The sequence below is a fragment of the Lynx canadensis genome, chromosome B1, assembly GCF_007474595.2.
Source record: "Lynx canadensis isolate LIC74 chromosome B1, mLynCan4.pri.v2, whole genome shotgun sequence".
Taxonomy (NCBI): Eukaryota; Metazoa; Chordata; class Mammalia; order Carnivora; family Felidae; genus Lynx; species Lynx canadensis.
The window spans coordinates 74,357,482-74,383,096 of record NC_044306.2 but is presented as its reverse complement, the minus strand read 5'-3'; the positions used below and the strand labels follow the sequence as shown (position 1 = coordinate 74,383,096).

Genomic DNA, 25,615 nt, shown 5'->3' with positions numbered 1-25,615 from the left:
TGATTGCGGTTCACGAGTTCGAGCCCCACATCAGACTCTGTGCTGACAGCTCAGAGCCCGGAGCCTGCTTCGGATTCTGTGTCTCCCTCTCTCTCTGCCCCTCCCCCACTTACACTCTGTCTCTGTCTCTCAAAAATAAATAAAAACATGTAAAAAATTTTTTTACAGTATACAATTCAGTCTTTTTTAGTGTATTCAAGAGGTTGTGTAAGTATCACCACTAGTTCCAGAACTTTTTCATCATGCCACTCCCCATTCCCCCCTACCCCTAACCCCTGGCAATCACCAGTATGCATGTTATCTCTGCAAGATTTGGCCATTATAGACATTTAATACAAATCAGTCGTAAATTATGTGGCCTCTTGAGTCTGGCTTCTATTACTCAGGATAATGTTTTCAAAGTTCATCTATATTGTACCATATGGCCAAACTTCATGTCTTTTTATGACTAAAATAATATTCCATTGTCTGGATATACCACAATTTATTTGTCCATTCATTAGTTGATGGATATTCATGTTGTTTCCACTTTGGGGCTATTAATGAATAGTGCTATGAACATTCGTGTACAAATTTTTGTGTGGATGTATGTTTATAGTTCTCTTGGGTGTATACCTAGGAATTGAATTCCTGGGTCCCATGGTAATTCTGTATTTTACTTTTGAGGAGCCACCAAACTGTTTTCACAGTGATTGTGCCAGTTTACGTTCCCACTAGCAAAGTATGAAAGTTCTGATTTTTCCACATTTCCACCAACACTTATTATCTGACTTTTTGAGTCCAGCCACCCGAATCAGTACAAAGTATCTCGTAGTGGTTTTGATTTGGATTTCCTTAGTGACTAATAATATTGAGCATATTTTTTTGTGTGTGCAAATTGGCCATTTGTATATTTTCTTTGGAGAAATGTCTATTCAAGTCCTTTGCCAGTTTTTCGAATTGGGTTCTTGAGTTGTAGGGTTTCTTTATATGTTCTGGATACTACATCCTTATCAGATATATGAATCGCAAATATTTCTCCTATTCTTTTCACTTTCTTTTTTTTAAAGATTTTATTTTTAAGTAACCTCAACACCCAACATGGGAGTCGAACTCACAACCCTGAGATCAAGAGTTGCATGCTCTACTGACTGAGCCAGACAGGTGTCCCTCTTTTCACTTTCTTGATAGTATCTTGATAGTACCCTTCATCCACAAGATTTTATTTTGATGAAGTCCAATTTATCTATTTTTTCTTGTTGCTTGTGCTTTTGGTGTCATATCTAAAAGACCATTACCTAATCAAAGGTCATAAAGGTTTACTCCTATGTTTTCTTTTCTAGGAGTTTTATCGTTTTAGCTCTTACATTTAGGTTGTTAATCTATTTTGAGATAATTTTTGTATGTAGAGTGAGGTAAGCATTCCACTTCATTCTTTTACATGTGGATATCCAGTTGTCTTGGCATCATTTGTTGAAAAGACTGCTTTTCTCCATTGAGTGATCTTGGCACCCTTGTCAAGAATCAGTTGACCATAAATGTATGGTTTAATTTCTGGACTGTCAATTCTATTCCATCTATCTATATGTCTGTCCTTATGCCAGTAACACAGTATTCTGATTACTCTATCTTGGTACTACCTTTTGAAATTACAAGTCGAAGTCTTCCAGTTTATTTTTTTTTTTTTCAAGATTGTTTTGGCTATTCAGAGTCCCATGCAATTCCATCTGAATTTTGAGAATAGTTTGTTCACTTTTGTGAGAAAACGATGCTTGAATTTTGATAGGTATTTCACTGAATCAGTAGATCGATTCTGGGAATGTTGCCCTCTTAACAGTATTAAGTCTTCCTATTCATGAGCATGGGATATCTTTACATTCATTTCCATTATTTAGGTATTCTTTAGTATCTTTCAACAATGTTTTGTAGAAGTCAGTGTACAAGTCTTACTCCTTCTTGGTTAAATGTATTCTTAAGTATTTTATATTCTTTTTGATGCTACTATAAATGGAATTATCTTGATTTCATTTTTGGATTGTTCATTGCTAGTGTATATAAATACAACTGATTTTTGTTTGGTGATCTTGTATCCTACGACTTTGCTGAATTCATTTGTTAGGCCTAATATTTTTGTGGGGGTGGGGGTTGGTGTATTCTTTAGAGTTTTCTGTATATAAGTTCATATCATCTCTGAATAGAGAAATTCTAACTTCTTCCTTTCCAATTTGGATGCATTTTATTGCTTTTTCTTGCCTAAATGCCCTGGTTAGAATTTCTAGTACATTGCTGAATATAAATGGCAAGAGTGAACATCTTTTTTTTAAAAAAATTTTTTTTCAGCGTTTATTTATTTTTGGGACAGAGAGAGACAGAGCATGAACGGGGGGAGGGGCAGAGAGAGAGGGAGACACAGAATCGGAAACAGGCTCCAGGCTCCGAGCCATCAGCCCAGAGCCTGACGCGGGGCTCGAACTCACGGACCGCGAGATCGTGACCTGGCTGAAGTCGGACGCTTAACCGACTGCGCCACCCAGGCACCCCAAGAGTGAACATCTTTGTCTCATTCTGTATCTTAGGGGGTTAACATTAGGTATGATGTTAGGTATAGGATTTTTGTAGATACCTTTTATCAAGTTGAGGAACTTTTCTTCTATTTCTAGATTGATAAGTGTTTTTATCACGAAATGGTGTTGGAAATTGTCAGATGTTTTTTTCTGCCTCAATTGAGATGACCATGTGGAGTTTTTTTCCCCTTTATTCTATTGGTGTGGTGTATTACATATGTTGATTTTTGTATGTGAACTACCTTTGCAGTCTTGGGATAAACTCCACTTGACCGTATCGTATAACCTGTTTTATATGTAGCTTGATTCAGTTTACTAGTATTTTGTTAAGGATTTTTGCATCTGTATTCATAAGGGATATGAACTTTACTGGTGATGTTTTTTGGCTTTTGTGTTAGGGTATTGCTGGCCTAATAGAATAAGTTAGCATATGTTTCCTCCTCTTCTATTTTTTGAAGAATTTGGAAGGATTGATGTTAATACTTCTTTAAATATTTGGCAGAATTCATCAGTGAAGCCATCTGGTCATGGGCTTTCTATATTGGACATTTTTGGAATACTGGTTCGATATCCTATTATAGGTATATTTGCATTTTCTATTTCTTCTTTGGGTCAGTTTTATTAGTTTGTGTGTTTTTAAGAATTTGTCCATTTTATCTATGTTACTCAATTTGTTGGCATACAACTGTCCTTAGTATCCTGTTTGTCAATTTTTTTGATCTTTACAAAGAACCGACTTTTGGTTTCATTGATTTTCTCTACTGTGTTTCTGTTTTCTATCTTATTTGTCTCCACTTTCATCTTTATTATTTTCTTTCTTTTTGTTTTGGTTTTGATTTGTTCCTCTTTTTTGGTTCTTTAAGGTTGAACCTTAGGCTATATTGATTTAAGATTTTTCTTCTTTTTAAACTAGGCATTTACATCTAAAATTTTGCTCTGAGAACTCTCTCATAAGTTTTGGTGTATTGTGTTTTCATTTTTGCTCATCTCAAAGTATATTCTAATTTCCCTTGTGATTTCTTCTTTGACTCAATGTGTAAGAGTAAGTTATTTAATTTTCATATATTTGTTAATTTTCCAGATTTCCTTCTATTATTGATTTCTAATTTGATTTCATTGTGGCTAGAGAAAATATTCGTATGACTTTAATCTTTTTAAAACTTATTGAGAGTTTTTTACCCAATATATGGTCTACTCTGGAGAACGTCCTATGTGTTCTTGACAAAAATGTGTATTCTGTTAGTGAATAGAGTGTTCTATATGTCTGTTAGGCCTAGTTGGTTTATAATTCTCAAACTTTCTATTTCTTTATGGATCTTCCATCTAATTGTTCTATCATTAATGAAAGTGGGGTACTGAGATCTCCAACTATTATTGCTGAACTATTCATTTCTCCCTTCAATTCTGTCAGTTTTTGTTTCATATATTTGGGGGCTCTGTTGTTGGGTACATATTTGTTTATAATTGTTATATCTTCTCAATGAATTTATCATCTTATAGTTACATAATGTCCTCTTTTGTCTGTTGTAACAACTTTTGTCTTAAAATCTATTTTGTCTCAGAATAGCCACTCCAGTTCTCTTCTGACTACTATTTGCATGGAATATCTTTTTCTACCCTTTTAATTTTAATGTATTTGTGTCCTTGACTCTAAAATGCGTCTTTTATAGACAGCATTCAATTCATTCATTGAGTAGTTTTTGAATACTTACTTTGTGTAAGGAATTAGGCTTTTTGTAAGAGAGTTCCTGTGCTCAGGAACTTAAAATCTTATAAATATTTCATAAACTGGGGTATAAATAAAAGTGATTTGGTAGGAGGATTCACTTTATGAAAATCCACTAACCTTTAATAAGACTTATGCCATTTAAAAAATTGTTTTAATGTTTAATTTTGAGAGAGAGAGAGAGAGCGAGCGAGCGAGAGCCGGGGAGGGCAAAGGGAGAGAGGGAGACACAGAATTTGCAGCAGCCTCCAGGCTCTGAGCCGTCAGCACAAAGCCAGATGCAGGGCTCAGACTCACGGGTGGTGAGATCATGACCCGAGCCGAAGTTAGACGCTTAACCGACTGAACCACTCAGGTGCCCTGACTGATGCCATTTTCTGTACATGTGTTATACTTCAAGAAAAAGATCCCTCCAAGAGTATCTTGGGAATTCAAAATTATTTTCAGCTGAGAGAATAGGGAAATGCCTTCCCAAGGAAACTGACTTAATAGGCTTTGTGTTATATTGCTACTGAGAGTTCATCATAATCAGGATAAGGTACCTTTATTTTCCTATAAGCTGATGATATCACCATCACCATCATCATCATCATCATCATGATTGCTGCTGCTACATCATGCCAGTGCCACATCTGAGTTCTTTGTGCAGTTTTGAGTTCTAGGTTACTATTATCGTCTCCATTTGACAAAGGAAAATTTGAGGTTACATAAGTGGTAACCTTTACATAAGTGGTAGAGCCAGGATACAAATTGTTCAGTACAGCTTATATCTCTTTTTTCTTTAATGTTTATTTATTTTTGAGAGAGAGACAGAGTGTAAGCGGGGGAGGGCAGAGAAAGAGAGAGAGAGAGAGAGGAAGACACAGAATCTGAAACAGGCTCCAGGCGCTGAGCTGTCAGCACAGAGCCCGATGCGGGGCTTGAACTCATGAACCGTGAGATCATGACCTGAGCTGAAGTTGGACACTTAGCCAACTGAGCCACCCAGGCACCCCGGCTTGTCTCATATAGAAAGAGTATCAGTTCTCAAAGTATGGTCCAGGAACCCTCATGGGTCCCCCAACCCTTTGTGGGGGTGGGTTGGCAGTCCATAAGATCAAAACTGTATTTAAAATAATACTAAGACATTATGTGCCTTTTTCACTCTTGTTCTCTCAAGTGTGTACAGTGGAATTTTCCAGAGACAACATGATGTGTGCAATCACAACAGATATAATGCAGAAGCAGATATGAAAATCCAGCTGTCTACTATTAACCCAGACACTGAAGAAAATTTTTTAAGTGGGAAACAATGCCATTATTGTCACAAAATTTCTTGTTTTTCAAAATACAGTTATTTTTCATGTTTTATATTATTCATGTTAACATCGAGTGGGCTTATTATTGCTTTTAGTTACTTTTTAAAATTTTTGTTTCAGTTTTTAATATATCTGTAGATACAATGCACATAAATAAAAGCACTTTGGAGTCCTCAATAGTTTATGAAGAGTGGCAAAGGGTCCTAAGATCAAGAAGTTGGAGCATCACAGCCCCACACTGTTCTGCTCTAGGGGAGTAACCACAGAAAATCTGGCTTTGTGGCCACCGCTGCAGCTTGGCCCACCTCTGTTTGAGACCTGGCACTTAAAAATGTATCCTTCCTGGGGCGCCTGGGTGGCTCAGTCGGTTAAGCGTCCGACTTCAGCTCAGGTCACGATCTCGCGGTCTGTGAGTTCGAGCCCCGCGTCGGGCTCTGGGCTGATGGCTCAGAGCCTGGAGCCTGCTTCCGATTCTGTGTCTCCCTCTCTCTCTGCCCCTCCCCTGTTCATGCTCTGTCTCTCTCTGTCTCAAAAATAAATAAACATTAAAAAATAAATAAATAAATAAATAAAATAATAAAAAAAAATAAAAATGTATCCTTCCTTTTCTTCTGTGAAACTGGACATACCGCCTACATCCTGGGAAAGCTGTGCGAATGAAATGAGAGGATGCCTACTACAGGCCTAGTGCCCAGTAAGCCCTCAGTTAGTGGCCTTGAACCTGGAATTGTTTTTGTGTTACCTGCAGGTGATGGACTTTTACTGCCAGTCTTGTGAGACCGCCATGTGTCGAGAGTGCACTGAGGGGGAGCACGCAGAACATCCCACAGTCCCCCTCAAGGATGTGGTAGAGCAACACAAGGCCTCACTCCAGGTCCAGTTGGATGCCGTCAACAAAAGGTGCACACACCTCCCCCTGGCTGTCTTGTGTGAGGCTTGGCCTCCCGATCTCTTGTCTCCGTGGTTTCATGCTCCCTAAATAAATTCTCCTTTGTGTGTCTGTAGTCATGAACCCCAGTGAGTGATTAGGATCACCCCCTACCCCTTGGTCAAATTCCAACGCCCTTATGTTAAGAGGGGTGGCATTTTTGTTTCAGTACCTTAGGATGATTAAGTGAATAAAATACATTCCAGGAAAATGCTCTCAGCAGATCTTCTGAAATTCATGCCTGAAACCAGGCTCTCTGAGGAGCCTTTCTTAGCTGCTCTTCTTGACATACACAGGACCATTGTGTTTACTGTCATTGGCTCCTCTCTGTTTGAGCCCAGCAAATGGTACTGATCAGTGATTGCTCAATTTTCCTTATGTTTTCCTGCTTCCAGGCTTTCTCTTTGGCATGGAAATGAGGGAACAGAGTAGCTGTGTGATACAAAAGAAAGACCAAAGAGAGGAAATAAACAACCAGCTGAAAGTAAATCTTGTCACCAATAGTTGTAATGAGAAAAGTGTGGTTATTCTATAATAATTAAAGGAACTTGGAAATTTGAAAAATGTTCTCAGGAAACTGAATTTGGATAAGTTTTTCATATGATTAGGATAAAACTAATTAGGATTAGCTATACATTTAGAACCTGGTTCTCAATTGTGGGTAATTACGCATACCCCCAGGAGACATTTGACAATGCCTGGAGACAGTTTGGTGTCATAACTTGGGGGGGGGGGGCTGCTGTTGGCATCTGGTAGAAGACAGGATGCTGTTAAACATCCCATAACACACAGGCTAGTCCCCTGTAACAAAGAAGTATGTGACCTACAACATTATAGTGTTAAGTTTGAGAAGGCTTGATTCAGAGTGAGGAGAAGCCATGGGGTTCAGAGAGCCTCAAGGCTTTGTACCATCAATTAGTAAAATTAGATGACTGAACACTTGAAGTACACATGGACCCTCAGAGTCTCTTCTCTCAAAGGCAGTAATTATGTCATGTCTTATTCATTCTGTTCTTCAGTTATTACTTTTTAAAGATAATGAAAGGCAAAGAAAATATTTTTTGACAAAACATAGTGTTTAGGTAGATGTTTTGCTATTTCTGGGTTGATGCTAAATAATGATCTTTAATGACTGTCCTCTAGGCTCCCAGAAATAGATTCTGCCCTTCAGTTCATCTCAGAAATCATTCATCAGTTAACCAACCAAAAGGCCAGCATTGTGGATGACATCCATTCTACCTTTGATGAGCTCCAGAAGACTTTAAACGTGCGCAAGAGCGTACTGCTTATGGAACTGGAAGTCAACTATGGCCTCAAACATAAAGTAAGATTCCAGCCATTCTTGTAGATAATCCTGTAAGAGACATGATACCCCCAGTATTTCACTGCACCAGCTTACTGTGTTCTAAGAACAGCAAAGGGGACTTAGATGGGTCCTTAAGTGTCACTGTTTTATGGTAAACACTAGTTTTCATTTCATGGCACACCCAGCTATTTTTTCCTTCCTCTTTCCGGCAAACTTCTATGATTCTGTAACCTTAAGTACCAATTTATGATTTGACACAAGGCAAGAATGAATATAAAGTAATGCTTTCAGGATTTACGGTTAAACTGGATTATTTTCCTTCCTTAAGTTATAATATCTAATAGTCTCTTAATTGCTCTCTCATCCACACCAACCTGTTAGTCAACTTCAAAGTGAACCCTGACTGCAGCCTTTAACATGTCCAGTCACAAAACCAGGGATCAAAAGCTTCTGCTATTCGGGTGTGGAGAGTTTTGTTTGGTTTCTGTCCCTTTGGGTGGTAACAGGGGAATTTAGGACATTACAGAGAGATACTGAATAATTAATAGTTCAGATGCCAGGCATAGCAATTTGTTTTCCCGGCTCCTGGTGGTGACGTTTCTGCTTGTCCCTACCAAAAACACATGACCCAAGAAATATGTGTGTGGGAGAGTCTGGGCGAGGCGGAAGGGAACGAGAAGGTACTGCGAATGCAATTCAGAATCACGCATTAGAAGCTGGTTCAGTGGGCCAAATTAAATACCACTTGCGGAGAACCACCGGCGGGGGGCAGGTGCAGGACGCGGTAGGCGCCCGCGGAGGGCGCTGCCCCGGCGCGCCAAGCGCGCACCATGCAGTGCGCTGAGAAGCGCTCACCCGGCCTCGCTTTTTGACCCCACAGGTCCTTCAGTCGCAGCTGGATACTCTGCTCGAGGGGCAGGAGAATATAAAGAGCTGCAGCAACTTCACCGCGCAGGCCCTGAACCATGGCACGGAGACGGAGGTGCTGCTCGTGAAGAAGCAGATGAGCGAGAAGCTGAACGAACTGGCCGATCAGGATTTCCCGCTGCACCCGCGTGAAAATGATCAGCTGGATTTCATCGTGGAGACCGAAGGGCTCAAGAAGTCCATCCACAACCTCGGGACGATCTTAACCACCAACGCCGTCGCCTCCGAGACGGTGGCCACGGGCGAGGGGCTGCGGCAGACCATCATCGGGCAGCCCATGTCCGTTACCATAACGACCAAGGACAAAGACGGGGAGCTGTGCAAGACCGGCAACGCCTACATCACGGCGGAGCTGAGCACTCCCGACGGCAGCGTGGCGGACGGAGAAATACTCGACAACAAAAACGGCACGTACGAGTTTTTGTACACTGTCCAGAAGGAAGGGGACTTTACCCTCTCTCTGCGACTCTACGACCAGCACATCCGAGGCAGCCCGTTCAAGCTGAAGGTGATCCGGTCGGCCGACGTGTCCCCCACCACCGAGGGCGTGAAGAGGCGCGTTAAGTCCCCAGGGAGCGGCCATGTCAAGCAGAAAGCGGTGAAGAGACCCGCGAGCATGTACAGCACTGGGAAACGAAAAGAGAATCCCATCGAAGACGATCTGATCTTCCGAGTGGGTAAGGAGAAAGCATCGCCGCGCCGGTGCCTGAGCGTTGCTTTGGTGACGGGGCAGCTGGGAAAGTGTTGTTGCAAACGGGAACGTTGCAGGTCAGGGCTTGTACCTGACCGTGTTGGGAGACACCGGTGTATGTTACCGGGTGAGCTTATTCAGCCTTCTTCTTCGGAGATTTTGTGATTGATTTTCCCCTTCTCCTCCCTCCTTCTCCTGCCCTTTTTTGTCTTCTGCCTCCCTCTTCCCCTCCTTCCCTTCCCCCTTGCCCATTAGCCTCTCTCCCTTCCTCCTTCTCCCCCCCCAAGTCTTCCCCACCCAGTCTTTTTCTCCTCCCTTGTTCAGCTCTTTTCCCCCTCTCTTTCCAACTCCCCCTCGTCCCTAAGCCTCCCCCTCCTTCCCCCTCCTTCCTCCTCTCCCCCCACCCCTCTCCCCATTTTCTTCGCTCTTCCTACCTCCTCCTCCTTTGTAACACAAGTGCTACAAATTAATTGTCGAGAATTAGAAGCCGAAAATAAGCAAAAAGAGAAATAGAAAAATCACAGTACTCACAATCCGGAAGTTTTAAAGGAAATGTTGGCAATCTCACCCCCACCCCCACCCCTCCATAGGAATGTCTTGAGAGTGCTCCTCCCTAACCCAAAGGCAGAGGGATCGTTGATTGTTGTATCAGATAACTTCATTGCTTCTCTGACATATGCCAGCTCTGGCCGCGCTGTGGGCAGAAGGTCTGATGCCTCCCTGTCACCGTTTCTGCAATGTAAGGGCTGGGCTTGCGGGGGGGGGGGCGGGGGGGCTGGATGCATTGTAAGTTGTGGTCACTTTCAGCTGGGTGTAGCTGGAGAGCAGCCCCAAAGAGGGGAGGGTGGGTGGAAATCTGGAGAATGGAATGGGGTTGGGGCAGAAGCATGAGGTTTTAGGATAAGCCAATAGATTTTGAGAATGCAAATCTCAAATTCCCTTGTTTGGTTTATTGCCTCTGATTTTTTTTTAACTTTATTTTCTCAGTAGAAAGCAGACTAAATGTAAATATCAATGGCCTTTGTAATTCTTAAGAAAAAAGCCTGCATTTTAGTTAATGTTTCCAAAAGTAGCTCCATCCTGTTTATCTATCTGCTTCTTAAGTCCTGTGTTGCAACACCTCTTAAGAGGTGCTGCCCAGTATATTAACTGACACACCTTGCCTCTGGGTCAAGTAGATTGGGGAGACCTTGGCCTCATTGAAGGAAAGAGCCTTTTTTTTTTTTTAACTGCAGAACCTTTAGAATCTACCAGTGTTCGCTGTTAGTCTCCGAGGCAAGGGAGGGATAACAGGCAGCACTTCCACCAGACTTTTCCAAGCAGAGAACGTTTTCCATGAAACATCTTGGGAAACCCAGGCTCCTTGGAACATTCTTGGGCAGAGCGGCTCTGTGCTAATACTTTTGGCGGAGTCTTGTAAAGACCATGACAGGATATGTAACTTGTCTGGTCCGAGCATGGAGGCCCTCCTACATGCACTGGCCATACGGACAGTGTGGGTGCAGAATCTGTAGCTACATCTGCAAAGCAGAATGGATGAGCTGGGGCGGGGGTGGGGTTAGGAGCCTCCCAGGTCCGCCACTCCAGTTCTGCCACTTACTTGAACTCGGGGGCAGGTCTCTCACCTTGTCTGCGTTCCCGTTTCCATGTCCATAAAATTAAAATACACAAATATCTGCTTCTCAGAACTGTTCTGAGTTTCAAGCTTAATGCCTGGTATGTTGGAGGAGCTAAATAAACGAGAACTATTGGATTGCACCTGGCAAATGAAGGTCATTAGATTTTCCCTACCACCTTTTCTTAAAAAACAAAAAACTTACCTCCCTGCTGCCCACTGATCTCCTCCATTGAGAACACGCTCAGTCACCTGTTCAACCTTTACCCCATCGCCCCCCACCCCACCCCCTGCTCCAGCCAGTGACCTCAGTCTGCTTACCCCAGCAGTGTGCCAAGTAGAAAAAGGCAAAGATCTGGGTCTGAACTCTAATTCTCTTCAACAGTTGAGCAAGTAGCTTACCCTTTCTGAACTCAGTGCTCAATTACTGGTAGCTAGTATTTTCCTATTGTTATTAATTTTAATCTCCATCATCTCCACCTGTGGTTTTCACTCGATGTACCTCTGAGGGTGTTGTTTCCCCCCAATAATACTGATTTTGAATTCCCAGCTCCTGCCCCAGGGAGAAGGAGGTATACTCTTCTTGCCTCCTACCCGTTGAGAATTCACTGGTGATTCACTGGGCCTGGTGGGAAAGCGTTTTAATTGTTTAAACATCTGTAAAGAGCTTAGAACAATGCCTGACATACAGCACTATGTCTGAGTTTATTCACAAAGTAAATATGCTGTCTTAGTTTGCTAGGGTTGCCATAACAAAATGCCATAGCCTGGGTGCGTTAAACAAAGGGCATTTATTTTCTCACAGTTCTGGAGGCTGAAAGTCCAAGATCAAGGTGGTGCCAAAGTTGGTTACCTGTGAGACCACTCGCCCTGTCTTCTAGACGGCCGCCTTCTTGCTGCTTCGTCTTTATATAGTTGTGCCTCCATGCATGCATATTCCTAGTGTTTCCTTCTCTTCCTGTGAGGACACCAGTTATATTGGATTAGGGCCTCACCCTCATGGTCTCCTTTGGGAGATGTTAAGCATCTATTATGTAGGGGCAGAAAGGAAGGCAGGTCTTATGGCCTATTTCTCCTTAACTTTATGCTCTTATCCAGAGTCTAGCCAAAAGGCACCACTCACTGTGCAATAATATAGCTCCAAAAGCATATCTAGAACACCTGGTACCTGCTAGGCACTATGCCAGGTGATGGGAGTATATAGATGAAAGAAATGAGATCTCCTCCCTCAAGGAGCTTTCAGTCTGGGGTGACAGATGTATGACCACCATGTGTTAGGTGTTCATACCATGCGTTAGGTGATGGAAAGCTACAAAAACGAGAAAGAATTTAAAGGAGGACCTGAACAAAGAGGAGGAGTTGTCGAGGTTGACAGGTGGAATTGGCATTCCAGGTAGGAGGATCAGCGTGGGGAGGAAAGGCAAGGTGAACAGGAGTGAACATGACTGACGTTTCCGAGGGACACGTCCTGTGAGCAGATGCAGGGGGGCAGAGAGAGAGGGATGGAAGTAGTGAGGGCACTTGCTGGAGGTGAGGCTGGACAAATCAGTGTTGAGCCCACCACACCAGGCACCTTATCTACGAATTCTTTCCCCAATTTTATCCTTCCCTCAAGTACCACCTTCTCCTTTAGAGTCCATTGTGATTATTATTATTTATGAGTGGGTCTTACTTCTCGATAAGATTGTAAATCACTTGATGTCAAGGATGATGTCTTTAATCATTTATAACCCCAACAGTACCCAGACGACTACTTTGCATAAGTACTTTGCCCATCTGAATAGGATCCAGTTGTGACCTATGTGCATGATTTAACTTCCTTCTCACCATTGTCAGGTCCCAGTGTTGAGGTCCAGGGACACACAGATAGGCAGCAACACACTAAGCTCGAGGGCAGTCATTCAAATGTATTCTCGTGCCAGGAGCTGTGCTAGGCAATGTCAGACAAACACTGCTGGCCTTCTAAGAACTTGTCTTCTCAACTTCTGTGCTGTTGGCTACAACAGGTAGAGTTTATATTAATAGTTAGGAGAGTTCAACTTATCACAGGAATCTACTCCCAAAGCCAAGAGCACACTGTATACTCTGTATGTTAGCTAACTTGACAATAAATTATATTCAAACAAACAAAAAAAGAAGAGTTCAATTTTTTTTTTTACAGTTTCAGCTTTGTTTTATTTTCTTATTTTTTTTTAATTTTTTTATGTTTATTTCTGAGACAGAGAGAGACAGAGCATGAGTGGGGGAGGGGCAGAGAGAGAGAGGGAGACTCAGAATCAGAAGCAGGCTCCAGGCTCTGAGCTGTCAGCACAGAGCCTGACACAGGGCTCGAACTCACAAACCGTGAGATCACGACCTGACCTGAAGTTGGTCGCTCAACCGACTGAGCTACCCAGGCGCCCTGGCTTCACCTTTGTTTTAGAACTTTAAGTCTCTCTGTACGATTAGGCTGTTGGGCGCGTGATAATAGAACATGCACGATTTGAGCAGTCCCTCTGTGCATGTGTCGAAGGCTGCCACATGTAATCCAGAACTCATTGGAATTCAGCTGCACACCTGGGCCAGGAGGAGCAACCATGACTCTGCTGTTCCCTCAACTGGTCTTACACATACGGAGCTTCTCATGGCACTGATTTTGTGCTTGAAGATACATGGTTTTCTCTTCTTCTTTTTCTGTTAATTTTTTAGATGCTTATTTATTTATTTTTGAGAGAGAGAGAAGAGAGAATGAGCATGGGAGGAACAGAGAGAGACACACAGAATCCAAAGCAGGCTCCAGACTCTGAGCTGTCAGCACAGAGCCCAACACAGGGCTCAAACTCACGAATCATGAGAACATGACCTGAGCCGAAGTTGGACAGTTAACTGACTAAACCACCCAGGAGCCGCAGGATACATGGTTTTCATAATAACATGTATTAGGGTTCATTCGACAACCGTAAATAATGTGTTGGTTTTGTGTATTCGTGAAAGTGAATCATCACTTTCTGGGTGACATAAGAGATTTTCAGGGGTAAATTTGACTTAAATTTTTGCCTTCTTCACCAATTATCCAACCCCCAAGTTAGATGGAATTCTGCTGTCTCAACACTTCCTATGTTCCAGACACTTGGCTAGATTGTGGTATAAAGAGGGATGAGATTCTGAGTCTGACCTAGAGGAGGCCACAGTCCGAAGGAGAAAGATAATGTAAAAAAATGTACCTTCAGTTTGAATCAAGATACAGAAATTGGGGTGGCAGGGAGGAGGCTGGCAGGTGGTGGGGAGTCACAGACGCGTCCCAGAGATGATATCTAAACCTAAGCTGGCTTTGAAAGAGAAAGAGTGTCAGATGGAAGGAAACAAGGGGGTTTTAGATGAAGGGAGAGCAGGTGCAAAGTCATGAAGGTGAGAAACTGAATATCTCAAGGAACCATAAATGATTCCATCTTCCTGGAGCCTCAAAGGAAGGAGAAGCAGAGAAAAGGTTGTTTCCTTGATAAGGAGCTTGGACTTTGTTCTCTATACCTGTGTTTCTCAGTCTCTGGGGAGGGCCAGGAATCTGCATTCTACAAGCTGCGGTGATGCTTCTGCACACTGACGTTTGAGACCCGTAGCTGTGTGGGCAATGGGGAGGCACTGCACCGTGTAAAGTGGTACAGTGGGTTACTACAGCTGCTTGTTTCCATAGAGCCTGGGGGGCTTTCTAGGAGGTCGACTCCTCCGAAGTCTCTCCCAGGAAGCAGGAAGCTGCCCCCTTCCTGCAGTAGTCCACACGAGCTATTACACGTGGCAGATTAAGAGTGTTGTGATGGAGTGGAGAGGAAATGGGAGATTTAGAAATGCTCAGGAGGGAGAGGGCAGGGCTCGGTGACCAAATCAAACTTCTTGATGTCTGGCTTGAATGCTGTAGGGATGTGGAGCAGTAGAGTGAATGAACAGTGGTTCAGGCTGTGCACTCTGAAGCTGAACTGCCCTGGGTCCCGGCCCCAGCATGGCCACTTTCTCATCTGTGCAGTCCTGGGGAAGTTACTTACCCTCTCAGTGCCTCACTTTCCTCCATAAAATGGGTATGATAAGAATAATGTACCTCATAAGGGGTTGTGAAGATTAAATGAACTGATACACCAAAGAGCTTAGAGTAGTGCCTGGCACTGAATGATGTTCAATGCACTTTAGAGAGGCAAAGTAGGTAATACTAGGTAACCTATTATTCATAGCTATAGTGTAGAAGTAATAGTTAACCTAAGCAGTGAAGAACATAGTAAAGAACTGAAAAGCCTGAGTGCTTAATTCAAATCCCATCCTGCTATGTATTAGCTGTATGATTTAGGGGAAATTATTTAACCGTCTGTGCCTCACTTTCTATATCTGTAAAATGGGGATGGTATTAACACATACTTCATATGGTGAGGATCAAAATAATATATGTAAAATGTATTCAGACAGTACAGGCACGTAGTAAGGAGGCAATAAATGTTGGCTGTTTTATTCTTATTCTTATCAACCAAGGTAAGGATAGGCAGGGGAAGGGATGTATATTTCAGTTTTGATCAACCAGGTTGAAGTGTACTGTAGGCAGTTTGGAGTGTAGGTTTGGAGCTTAGTAAAGAAGTCAGTGATAAAGATCAATTTGGGAGTGAAAAGTAGAGAGAAGTTATTTAAGAATTTTTTTTTAACATTTTTATTTAATTTTGAGAGAGAGAAAGAGCATGAGCAGGGGAGGGGCAGAGAGAGGGAGACACAAAATCCAAAGCAGACTCCAGGCTCTGTGTTGTCAGCACAGAGCCGGACGCGGGGCCCGAACTCACGAACCACAAGATCATGACCTGAGCTGAAGTCAGACGCTTAACCAACTGAGCCACCCAGGTGCCCTGAGAGAAGTTACTTTAAATCATGAGCTTCAGTGTGGTTCAGGGAGAAAGGATGGGGAACGGACTCAGGAAGAAAGACTAAGCATTCTCTGAGCCAGGCTCTGTGCAGTCTATTTCCATATGTCATCTTACTTAAACTCTGTAGTAGGGATAATACGCTTTCAGTTGCTAATGCCCCCACGGTGTAATATACCTACCACAACATAATATGTGGTGCATGCCAGCGTGCCCTCTGCCTCCCCATCACTGTTCAGTGACGCCCTGTCAGTAGCTGGAAATCAGCCGGGATGGGAGCATTTACACTACAGGAGTGGGCAGAGGCTACAAATCAGAGCTCCTCCCGCAGCTCCTGCCCCTCAAGAGCCAATTATCAGGACAGCATATAATTATCCCTACCACTGAAGGGATGGGGGCTCAGATTGCTGGGCTAGGACCCAAGCTGCCTGTGCCTTTGACGCCCATGCCTTTTTAATTGCACAACGATTCCTCTTCGTCTAAAATGTCCTTTAACTACTGTGGTTTTCCAAAGTTGAGAAATTTGATACCTCCCACGCCTGAAAACTTAATTATATGCCCACTGTGAATGAGTTATTGTGTTAATTCTGATATTGTACTTGAAAACCATCTTGAATGAGTTTAGGGAGGTAGCTTAGAGCATCTGTTGATGAAACATGGGGATTATTTTTCCCTGCACTGTCAAGAGTTTGCTGACTACCATGAGCTGGTTTTGTCAGCTACCAAAGAAAGTCTTTGAACAAAGGGAAAGCCAGAAGATGTGGGAGGGAGTGAAAGCATTGCAGTTGAATTGTTCCAAATGATGTAATTCATACACCATACCTTAATGTGTCGGGGAGAAGTATTGAGTGAAGTACTCTTTTGTACTCGAGAACAGTGTGCTGTCTTATAATGTAAAATGGATGTGTAAAATCACTTAACGTAAGTTTGGAGTCTTTATAGGAAGATATGATATTTTATGCCTCTTCTCCCTTGCCTCACCTCTCCAAACCACCACCTCTCCACCCTAAAATCTCTGAGGAGAGAGATCATGCTAATTTGGCATCTGAAGTCTTTACAGGGACCCTGGCACACCCCTTCAAGAATCTCATGCTTGAGAACTCTTCTTGCATTTCAAGTGGGAAAAGATGTCGTTAATATTTCCTGAGTGCTCGGCACTGTGCTGTGTTAGGGGGTACGACAACAAACAGGACAGATGTTGCCCTTGCCCTGGGGAACTCAACAGTTTAGTGAGAGACAGTTAAACAGTTAAAATACCATGTGATAAGGAATGGAACTCCTAAGGGTTTTATGGAGAAAGCATGATCCATAGGAGCTCAGAGGTCATTATCTTCACCCCAAAAACCTGGTATTCTAAAGTCCAGTTAGAAAGAAGCAGGAGCACCTGGCTGGCTCAGTCAGTAAAACCTAAGACTCTTCTTTAAAAAAATTTTTTTTAATGTTTATTTATTTTTGACAGAGAGAGAGAGAGAGAGAGAGAGAGAGCGAGCATGAACGGGGGAGGGGCAGAGAGAGAGGGAGACACAGAATCTGAAGCAGGCTCCAGGCTCTGAGCTGTCAGCACAGAGCCCAACGCAGGGCTCGAACTCACAGACCGCAAGATCATGACCTCAACCAAAGTCGGACACTCAACCAACTGAGCCACCCAGGTACCCCAGTAAAGCCTAAGACTCTTGATCTTGGTGGCATGAGTTTGAGTCCCACGTTGGGTGTAGAGGTTATTTGAAATTAAAAAAAAAAAAAACAACAATGTGCATATTAGAAAAAGTATTATGTAAAAGAGTGGGAAAACTGAGTTTTATTCTTTTCTCTATGTCTTTACTACCTTTGTGATGTGTCTAGCTTCGTTTTCTCACCTATAAAATGAACAATAATATTTATCTTGCTTCATGGGGTTGTTACAGGGAGTACACGAGAGAACATATTATGAAAGTGCTATAAATATTACCGAATGTTTCGTTTTTCCATGATGTAATGTGGGGTGTAATTTACTCAGTCATTAATAATGTATCTGAGCACTCACTCATTCATCAAAGATTTGTTAAGCACCTGCTAATTTGAAAATCCTATTTTAGACCCCATATTTTGATCAGTGTCATCCTCTTGCGTTATCCCATTCAAAGTACCTAGATTTACTTTGCATTCATTTTCATAGTAAGTTGGAATGGGGGTGGGATTCGGAAGTGTGCAGTTTCGATCACCTCTTCCAATCCAGGAGCTTCCCTTCTGTAATCTTCTGGAGGCATGGGGGGAGTGTCTGGGGGGTGGTGCACAGACGAGAAGCTGTTGGCTTAAAAATTCATTTCATGCTTCATCAGCTAGCTTAACATCTGGGAAAAACGAGTTTCATTATCTTATGGAATTGTTGCCAAATTATTTATAATTACTTTTAAAACTGGTGTTACTCATTTTACTAGCCAAAATGTAACCAACAAATGAAGTCTTGTACATCAAAGTAGTCAGGAAAAGATGTTGTAAGTACTATGTATGTTTGTGTTATACATTTATATTCATTATTAAAGAACTAGTTTTCATCATATAGTAGAATACTTTGGAATGGGAGTACTTTTCTATAGTCTAAATAGAATATACTAAAAGTCTTGAAGAGTAAAGCATGATCCCAAATTATTTCTGAGTTCTGGAATTTCTATTTATTTTATTTTGATCCCAAGACACTTTATAAACACCTGGATTGTACGCATTTCAGCATAATGATAATATACTATAGTTCCACATTATTGCTCATCATCAAGATTTTTGTAGTTTATCTGCTAGTAAAGATAGTGTTAGCTGTTCCTCAAGAATATGCTGGTGGTTTCTTTTGATCTTCAGGAGTAACACTGTGACCCTGCTGTGCTTAAGACTCAAGTAGAATTTTTTTAAATGGTGATGAATAATTTCTGACAAGATCAAAGATGCTCATAAGAATCAGAGGGTATTACCAATCATGCCAACCCCAGCTATTTGGATACCAATCCATGTGGCTTAAAAATATATATTTTTTAAATTTTTAAATGTTTTTATTTTTGAGAGAGAGAGAGAGAGAGCGGGGGAGGAGCAGAGAGAGAGAGGGAGACACAGAATCCGAAGCAGGCTTTAGCCACTGAGCTGTCAGTACAGAACCCAATGCAGGGCTCAAACTCATGAACCACAAGATCATGACCTGAGCCGAAGTCGGATACTTAACCGACTGAACCACCCAGACGCCCCGCTGAAGAAAAAGATTTTTAAAAACAAATGTTATAAAATTAAAATGGGAGTGCCTGCTCCATCTAGCTCTTTCAAAAATATATAAGCAAACTGGGACTAACAGATGTTCTTTCAACCCTGTGATCTTATTTATATGTGGGGCAACAGGATCAAGCTCTAGTTAACTTGAGACCGAGAATAAGAGCTGGGCCAACACCCGGAGCTCCGTAGAGGCTGTAGAACCTCTTTCCAACAGTGTGGTCTTTTGTGACAAGGTTCCGTTGCTCTTATGACCCAGTATTGGTAGGCGCTGAACATCTCAGTTCATTTCAAGCTCAGCATAGACCCTTCCTTCACCTTGTTCCAAATGGTATTGATATGGGGTCCAACAGAATGTCCTCCCGAGTGTTACCTGCACTTGGAAATGTGTCTTTATTTCTGCAAAGAAAAAAAGTGTCAGTAATTTGTGCACATGTATTTTCCCTCCTTCAACATCACCTCTTATATTTTCGGAAGGAAAATTAAATCTTTTTGACTAAAGCACCCCTTAACTTCTACTAAAGTACCATTCTCTCCATAATTTTTTCCTTCCTTTCAAACGCCAGCCTGCTGCCTGCAGAGCCTTTTTGGAGTAGAATCGGCTTTGTCTTTAGCAGGATAGACAAATGGTTAGATAAAAGAGGGCTGCAGGCAGGTTTCTGTCCCTATGTGGACCAGAAGCACAGCACCAGTGTCCATCTACTCTGTTTAGGTGGCTTTTATTCCCCTCCCTATTTTAAGTATTTCTTTCCACTACCTGTGTGTCCTCTAAGCCATGGTTACACTTCCAGTTTTATGTAAGCAAGGACCTAGAATATAGAATAGCCTGGGGTTTCTTTACGGAGTCACTTCTTTAGTTCATGTTCCAATCTCAGTTGGAGGACTCTTGCTGTGTTACTATGTTTCGTTACTTGGTCCTTAGTAACTTATCTTGCTAATAACTTCCATGTTTTTATCAAATGTTTTTGACAAGCTAAGTTTTGTGTGGCCTTGCCCCCACTACCTTTAAAAAAGTATTTATAGACTGTGCCTTTGAGAAGAAGTATTTTTTTTCCTGGTCCTTCAGTTTTGCTGTACCTCTTCACCCCCCCGCTATTCAGACATCAGAGGGAATGACCAAAAGCTAATACCATGTTGGCACATCCTCCCTCAAGGGCTAAACACCCCTTCCCCTTCGACCAACAGATACCAACACATCATTTTAAAAGAGTGTTAGCTGATATCATGTACATGCACATTATAGGGAATCTATGCAGATCAAGTATAAAACATCATCTCTTCTGATAACATTTGAAATGAAATAGAACCTTTCTTCTGCAACATGGAAGATGTTCTTTTGAGAATCTTTATCTCAAAGTTTTCTTTTGTGTTAGTGAGAGTAGATGAGATACAGAGGTGATGAGTAAACTTGATGGAGTGGAGTCCAGGATTTCAGTAAAACGACTACCGTGTACGTCTAGTTGAAGCTGGTAACCAAAGGGTTAACGGGACTGGGACTAATCCACAGCCGCAGACTAAGAACCATAGCTGCAGGTTTTTACCCAGACCTTTTTGTTTGCCTTTTAAAATTCCTGGACTCTCCTCCTGCAGGGAGGCAGACCTGAGGCTTGTCCTCCCATGTCCTCCTTTGGTGGCCTCTGGATAAACCCTTTCCTTGCAGCATACTCCATGCCTCCAAGTGATTGACTTTGCTGGGCGTTGGGCAGATGGACTTGGGTTCGGTTACATGGTGAGAACCAGGTGGTCTAAGTAAGATGTTTCTGCCCAGCAGTTCTGTTCAGTTTATTCTGAGTTTAATTCCATTGCCAATTTCATTTCCTAAACCCCAAAATCTGTTTCAGGAGACTCTCTTTCTTTTTTTACCATTTAATTTAATTTATTTTTTTAATTTACATCCAAGTTAGTTAGCATATAGTGCAACGATGCTTTCAGGAGTATATTTCTTAATGTCTTTACCCATTTAGCCCATCACCCCTCCCACAACCCCTCCAGTAACCCTCTGTTTCTTTTCCATATTGAAGAGTCTCCTCTTCAATGTTTTGTCCCTCTCCCTGTTTTTATATTATTTTTGCTTCCCTTCCCTTATGTTCATCTGTTTTGTATCTTCAAGTCCTCATATGAGTGAAGTCATATGATACTTGGTCTTTCTCGGACTAATTTCGCTTAGCATAATACCCTTTGGTTCCATCCACATAGTTGCAAATGGCAAGATTTCATTCTGATTGCTGAGTAATACTCCATTGTATATATATATACCACATCTTCTTTATCCATTCATCCATGGATGGACATTTATTTGGGCTCTTTCCATACTTTGGCTATTGTCGATAGTGCTGCTATAAACATGGGGGTGCATGTGTCCCTTCGAAACAGCTCACCTGTATCCCTTGGGTAAATGCCTAGTAGTGCAATTGCTGGGTCGTAGGGTAGTTCTATTTTTAATTTTTTTGAGGAACCTCCATAGTGTTTTCCAGGGTGGCTGCACCAGTTTGCATTCCCACCAACAATGCAAAAGAGATCCTCTTTCTCTGCATCCTCGTCAACATCTATTGTTGCCTGAGTTATTCATGTTAGCCATTCTGACAGGTGTAAGGTGGTATCTCATGGTGGTTTTGATTTGTGTTTCCCTGATGATGAGTGATGTTGAGCATTTTTTCATGTATCGGTTGGCCATCTGGATGTCTTCTTTGGAGAAGTGGACTCATGTCTTTTGCCCATTTCTTGACTGGATTATTTGTTTTTGGGTGTTGAGTTTGAGAAGTTCTTTATAGATTTTGGATACTAACCCTTTATCTGATGTCGTTTACAAATATCTTCTCCCATTCCGTCGGTTGCCCTTTAGTTTTGCTGATTATGTCCATCGCTGTGCAGAAGCTTTTTATTTTGATGAGGTCCCAATAGTTCATTTTTGCTTTTGTTTCCCTTGCCTCCAGACAGAGACGTGTTGAGTAAGAAGTTGCTGCGGCCAAGGTCAAAGAGGTTTTTGCCTGCTTTCTCCTCGAGGATTTTGATGGCTTCCTGTCTTACGTTGAGGTCTTTCATCCATTTTGAGTTTATTTTTGTGTATGGTGTAAGAAAGTGGTCCAGGTTCATTCTTCTGCATGTCACTGTCCAGTTTTCCCAGCACCATTTGCTGAGGAGACTGTCTTTATTCCATTGGATATTCTTTCCTGCTTTGTCAAAGATTAGTTGGCCATATGTGTGTGGGTCCATTTCTGGGTTCTCTATTATGTTCCATTGATCTGAGTTTCTGTTTTTTGTGCCAGTACCGTACTGTCTTGATGATTACAGCTTTGTAATACGGCTTGAAGTCTGGGATTGTGATGCCTCCTGCTTTGGTTTTCTTTTTCAAGATTGCTTTGGCTATTCAGGGTCTTTTCTGGTTCCATACAGATTTTAGGATTATTTGTTCTACCTCTGTGAAGAATGCTAGTGTTACTTTGATAGGTATTGCATTGAATATGTAGATTGCTTTGGGTAATATTGACATTTTAACAATATTTGTTCTTCCTATCCAGGAGCATGGAATATTTTTCCATTTTTTTGTATCTTCTTCAATTTCTTTCATAAGCTTTCTATTGTTTTCAGCGTATAGATTTTTCACCTCTTTGGTTAGATTTATTCCTAGGTATTTTATGGTTTTTGGTGCTACTGTAAATGGGATCGGTTCCTTGATTTCTCTTTCTGTTCCTTCATTGTTGGTGTGTATAAGAATGCAACCGATTTCTGTGCATTGGTTTTATATCCTGAAATTTGCTGAATTCATTGATCAGTTCTAGCACTTTTTTGGTGGAATATTTTGGGTTTTCCATATAAAGTATCATGTCATCTGCGAGAAGTGAAAGTTTGACCTCCTTCTGGCCGATTTGGATGCCTTTTATTTCTTCGTGTTGTCTGATTGCAGAGTCTAAGACTTCCAATACTATGTTGAATAACAGTGATGAGAGTGGACATCCCTGTCTTGCGCCTGACCTTAGGGGGAAAGCTCTCAGTTTTTCCCCATTGAGGATGATAGTAGCGTTGGGTCTTTTCATATATGGCTTTTATGATCATGAGGTATGATCCTTCTATTCCTACTTTCTTGAGGGTTTTTATCAAGAAAGGATGCTGTATTTTGTCAAATGCTTTCTCTCCATCTATTGAGAGGATCATATGGTTCTTGTCCTTTCTTTTATTGATGTAATGAATCATGTTGATTGTTTTGTGGATATTGAATCAGCCCCACATCCCAGGTGTAAATCCCACTTGGTCATGGTGAATGATTTTTTTAATGTATTGTTGGATCCAGTTGGCTAATATTTTGTTGAAGATTTTTACATCCGTGTTCATCAGGGAAATTGGTCTATAGTTCTCCTTTTTAGTGGGGTCTTTGTCTAGTTTTGGAATCAGGGTAACGCTGGCGAGTCTATTTCTAAGCAGTGCTTACGCATGTGTTTGACGTCAGCCACTATCAGTGTGCCATTGTCTAAGTGTGCCTAAGGCACGGCATTGATGTTTAAAACCAAAATATCAAATTCCTCTTGTGAATCTGATTTAAAAAATGAAATGATATGATGAAATGAAATGATAGAAGTGCCAAAAAACTGAAGGCATAGCTTCCTCTCTCTCCATGAAAACTTAAATGTCCTTCCTGGTCATTTCTGAGCACAATTCAGTCCATTTCCATTCATTAATATTTACATGGTCCTGTTGAAATAAGTTGTAAACATTTGTTTTGAAACAAAAACAGAAATCTGTTAATCCATAGACACCTTGGCTTTTTTTTTTCCTCCTGCCTCACCTCTCATTAAAAAGTCTAGTATAGATGAAAATATTATTGGATTGATTAATTTTCCTTTGCTTTTTGTATTTATTTAATCCAGAAAGTGCTCTGTCAGGATTATCTTGTATGTTTTCAGGAAGAATATACTACATATGAGGTACTGAGTCTTTGAAAATACTGCATGAGTAAATCAGTACATGGAAATCAGCCTGGGACACCCAGGTGGCTCATCGGTTAAGCATCTTGATTTTAGCTCAGGTCATGATGTCATGGTTTGTGAGTTAGAGCCCTGCATTGGGCTTGCACTGACAGCGCAGAGCCTGCTTGGGATTCTGTCTCTGCCCTTCCCCTGTGCTTTCTCTCTCAAAAATAAATAAACTTAGGGGCGCCTGGGTGGCGCAGTTGGTTAAGCGTCCGACTTCAGCCAGGTCACAATCTCGCGGTCCGTGAGTTTGAGCCCCGCGTCAGGCTCTGGGCTGATGGCTCAGAGCCTGGAGCCTGTTTCCCATTCTGTGTCTCCCTCTCTCTCTGCCCCTCCCCTGTTCATGCTCTGTCTCTCTCTGTCCCAAAAATAAATAAACGTTGAAAATAAATAAATAAATAAATAAATAAATAAATAAATAAATAAATAAACAAACTTAAAAAAAGAAATCAGCCTGATAGTTTTATAACATCTGAGACTTCGTGGTTTGTTAAATGTACTGAAAGCTCCTTCTTAGAAGTTTCTTCAAGTTGAGATTCTTCCAAGAACTGCTGAGTGAGAGGGTGGGATTTTGGCAAAACTCTAAAATAAGGCCCTCTCTTGTTGCATATCCTTGATTGTAGTATTAGTTTTTATTATTGTTTCTTTGTGAAATCTAATATATTTTAATATGGTTATTAATGCAATATTAAAGTAATATGCAGTTATGACTTAAGATTGCATTTGCCTAAAAAAGTGATTTTGCAAAGACCTTATTGGTCTGGAAGAGAAGTTAAGGAGCATATGGATTAGGTAATGGTGGGGGAGGTTTTTGTTTTTAAAGTATAATTAAAAAAAAAAAATACATTCTCAGTTTACCTATGGAAGCCTGACTAATTCTCTTGAAGAAACTGAGAGATCTAATTTTCTCTTGCTGGGGTGCCTGGGTCATTCAGTCTTTTAAGCATTGAACTCTTGATTTCAGTTCAGGTCATGATCTCCCTGTTCGGTTCACGGGGTCAAGCTCTGAGTTGCGCTTTGCACTGACAGCGTGGAGCCTGCTTGGGATTCTCTTTCTCTCCTTCTCCCCTGCCCCTCTCCCACTCATGCACACATGCGCTCTCTCTCTCTCTCTCACTAAAAATAAATAAACATTAAAAAACATTAAAATTAACAATTCTCTTTTGCTTAATTTCTGTGCTTTTATACTTTGTTTCTAGGTACCAAAGGGAGAAATAAAGGAGAATTTACAAATCTTCAAGGGGTAGCTGCGTCTACAAGTGGAAAGATATTAATTGCAGACAGCAACAACCAATGTGTACAGGTATGGCCCCTAATTATGTACCTTTGTTTACACAATAAAACATAATTGCATACTTTCCTATGTAAGAGTTTAAGATCCACAGTACGAGGAAAGAAAGGGAAACTTTTAGTAGACTTTTCTTCAGCTAGAGTTTGCATGGTCTGACCTCTAGTACATATGACAAATGTTCTTGACTCCTTTTTCCTCACTAATTCCTGTGCTAGTGCACATTCCGAGGG

At 41.5% G+C, this 25,615-nt stretch overlaps 1 protein-coding gene across 8 annotated transcripts in view; it reads left to right on the top strand.

Annotated features, from left to right (window-relative positions):
- Positions 1-25,615, top strand: part of TRIM2 (tripartite motif containing 2) — a 119,258-nt gene that overhangs the window by 72,972 nt on the left and 20,671 nt on the right. For all 8 annotated transcript variants that reach the window (XR_003968289.1, XR_003968288.1, XM_030312889.2 and 5 more), the window contains 4 exons: positions 6,316-6,467; positions 7,639-7,819; positions 8,682-9,405; positions 25,294-25,397. Coding sequence is in view for 6 of the 8 variants with exons in the window: in XM_030312889.2 (XP_030168749.1) it covers positions 6,316-6,467; positions 7,639-7,819; positions 8,682-9,405; positions 25,294-25,397 (1,161 nt within the window). In the remaining 2 variants the exon portion in view is untranslated. The remainder of the gene's footprint in view (positions 1-6,315; positions 6,468-7,638; positions 7,820-8,681; positions 9,406-25,293; positions 25,398-25,615) is intronic.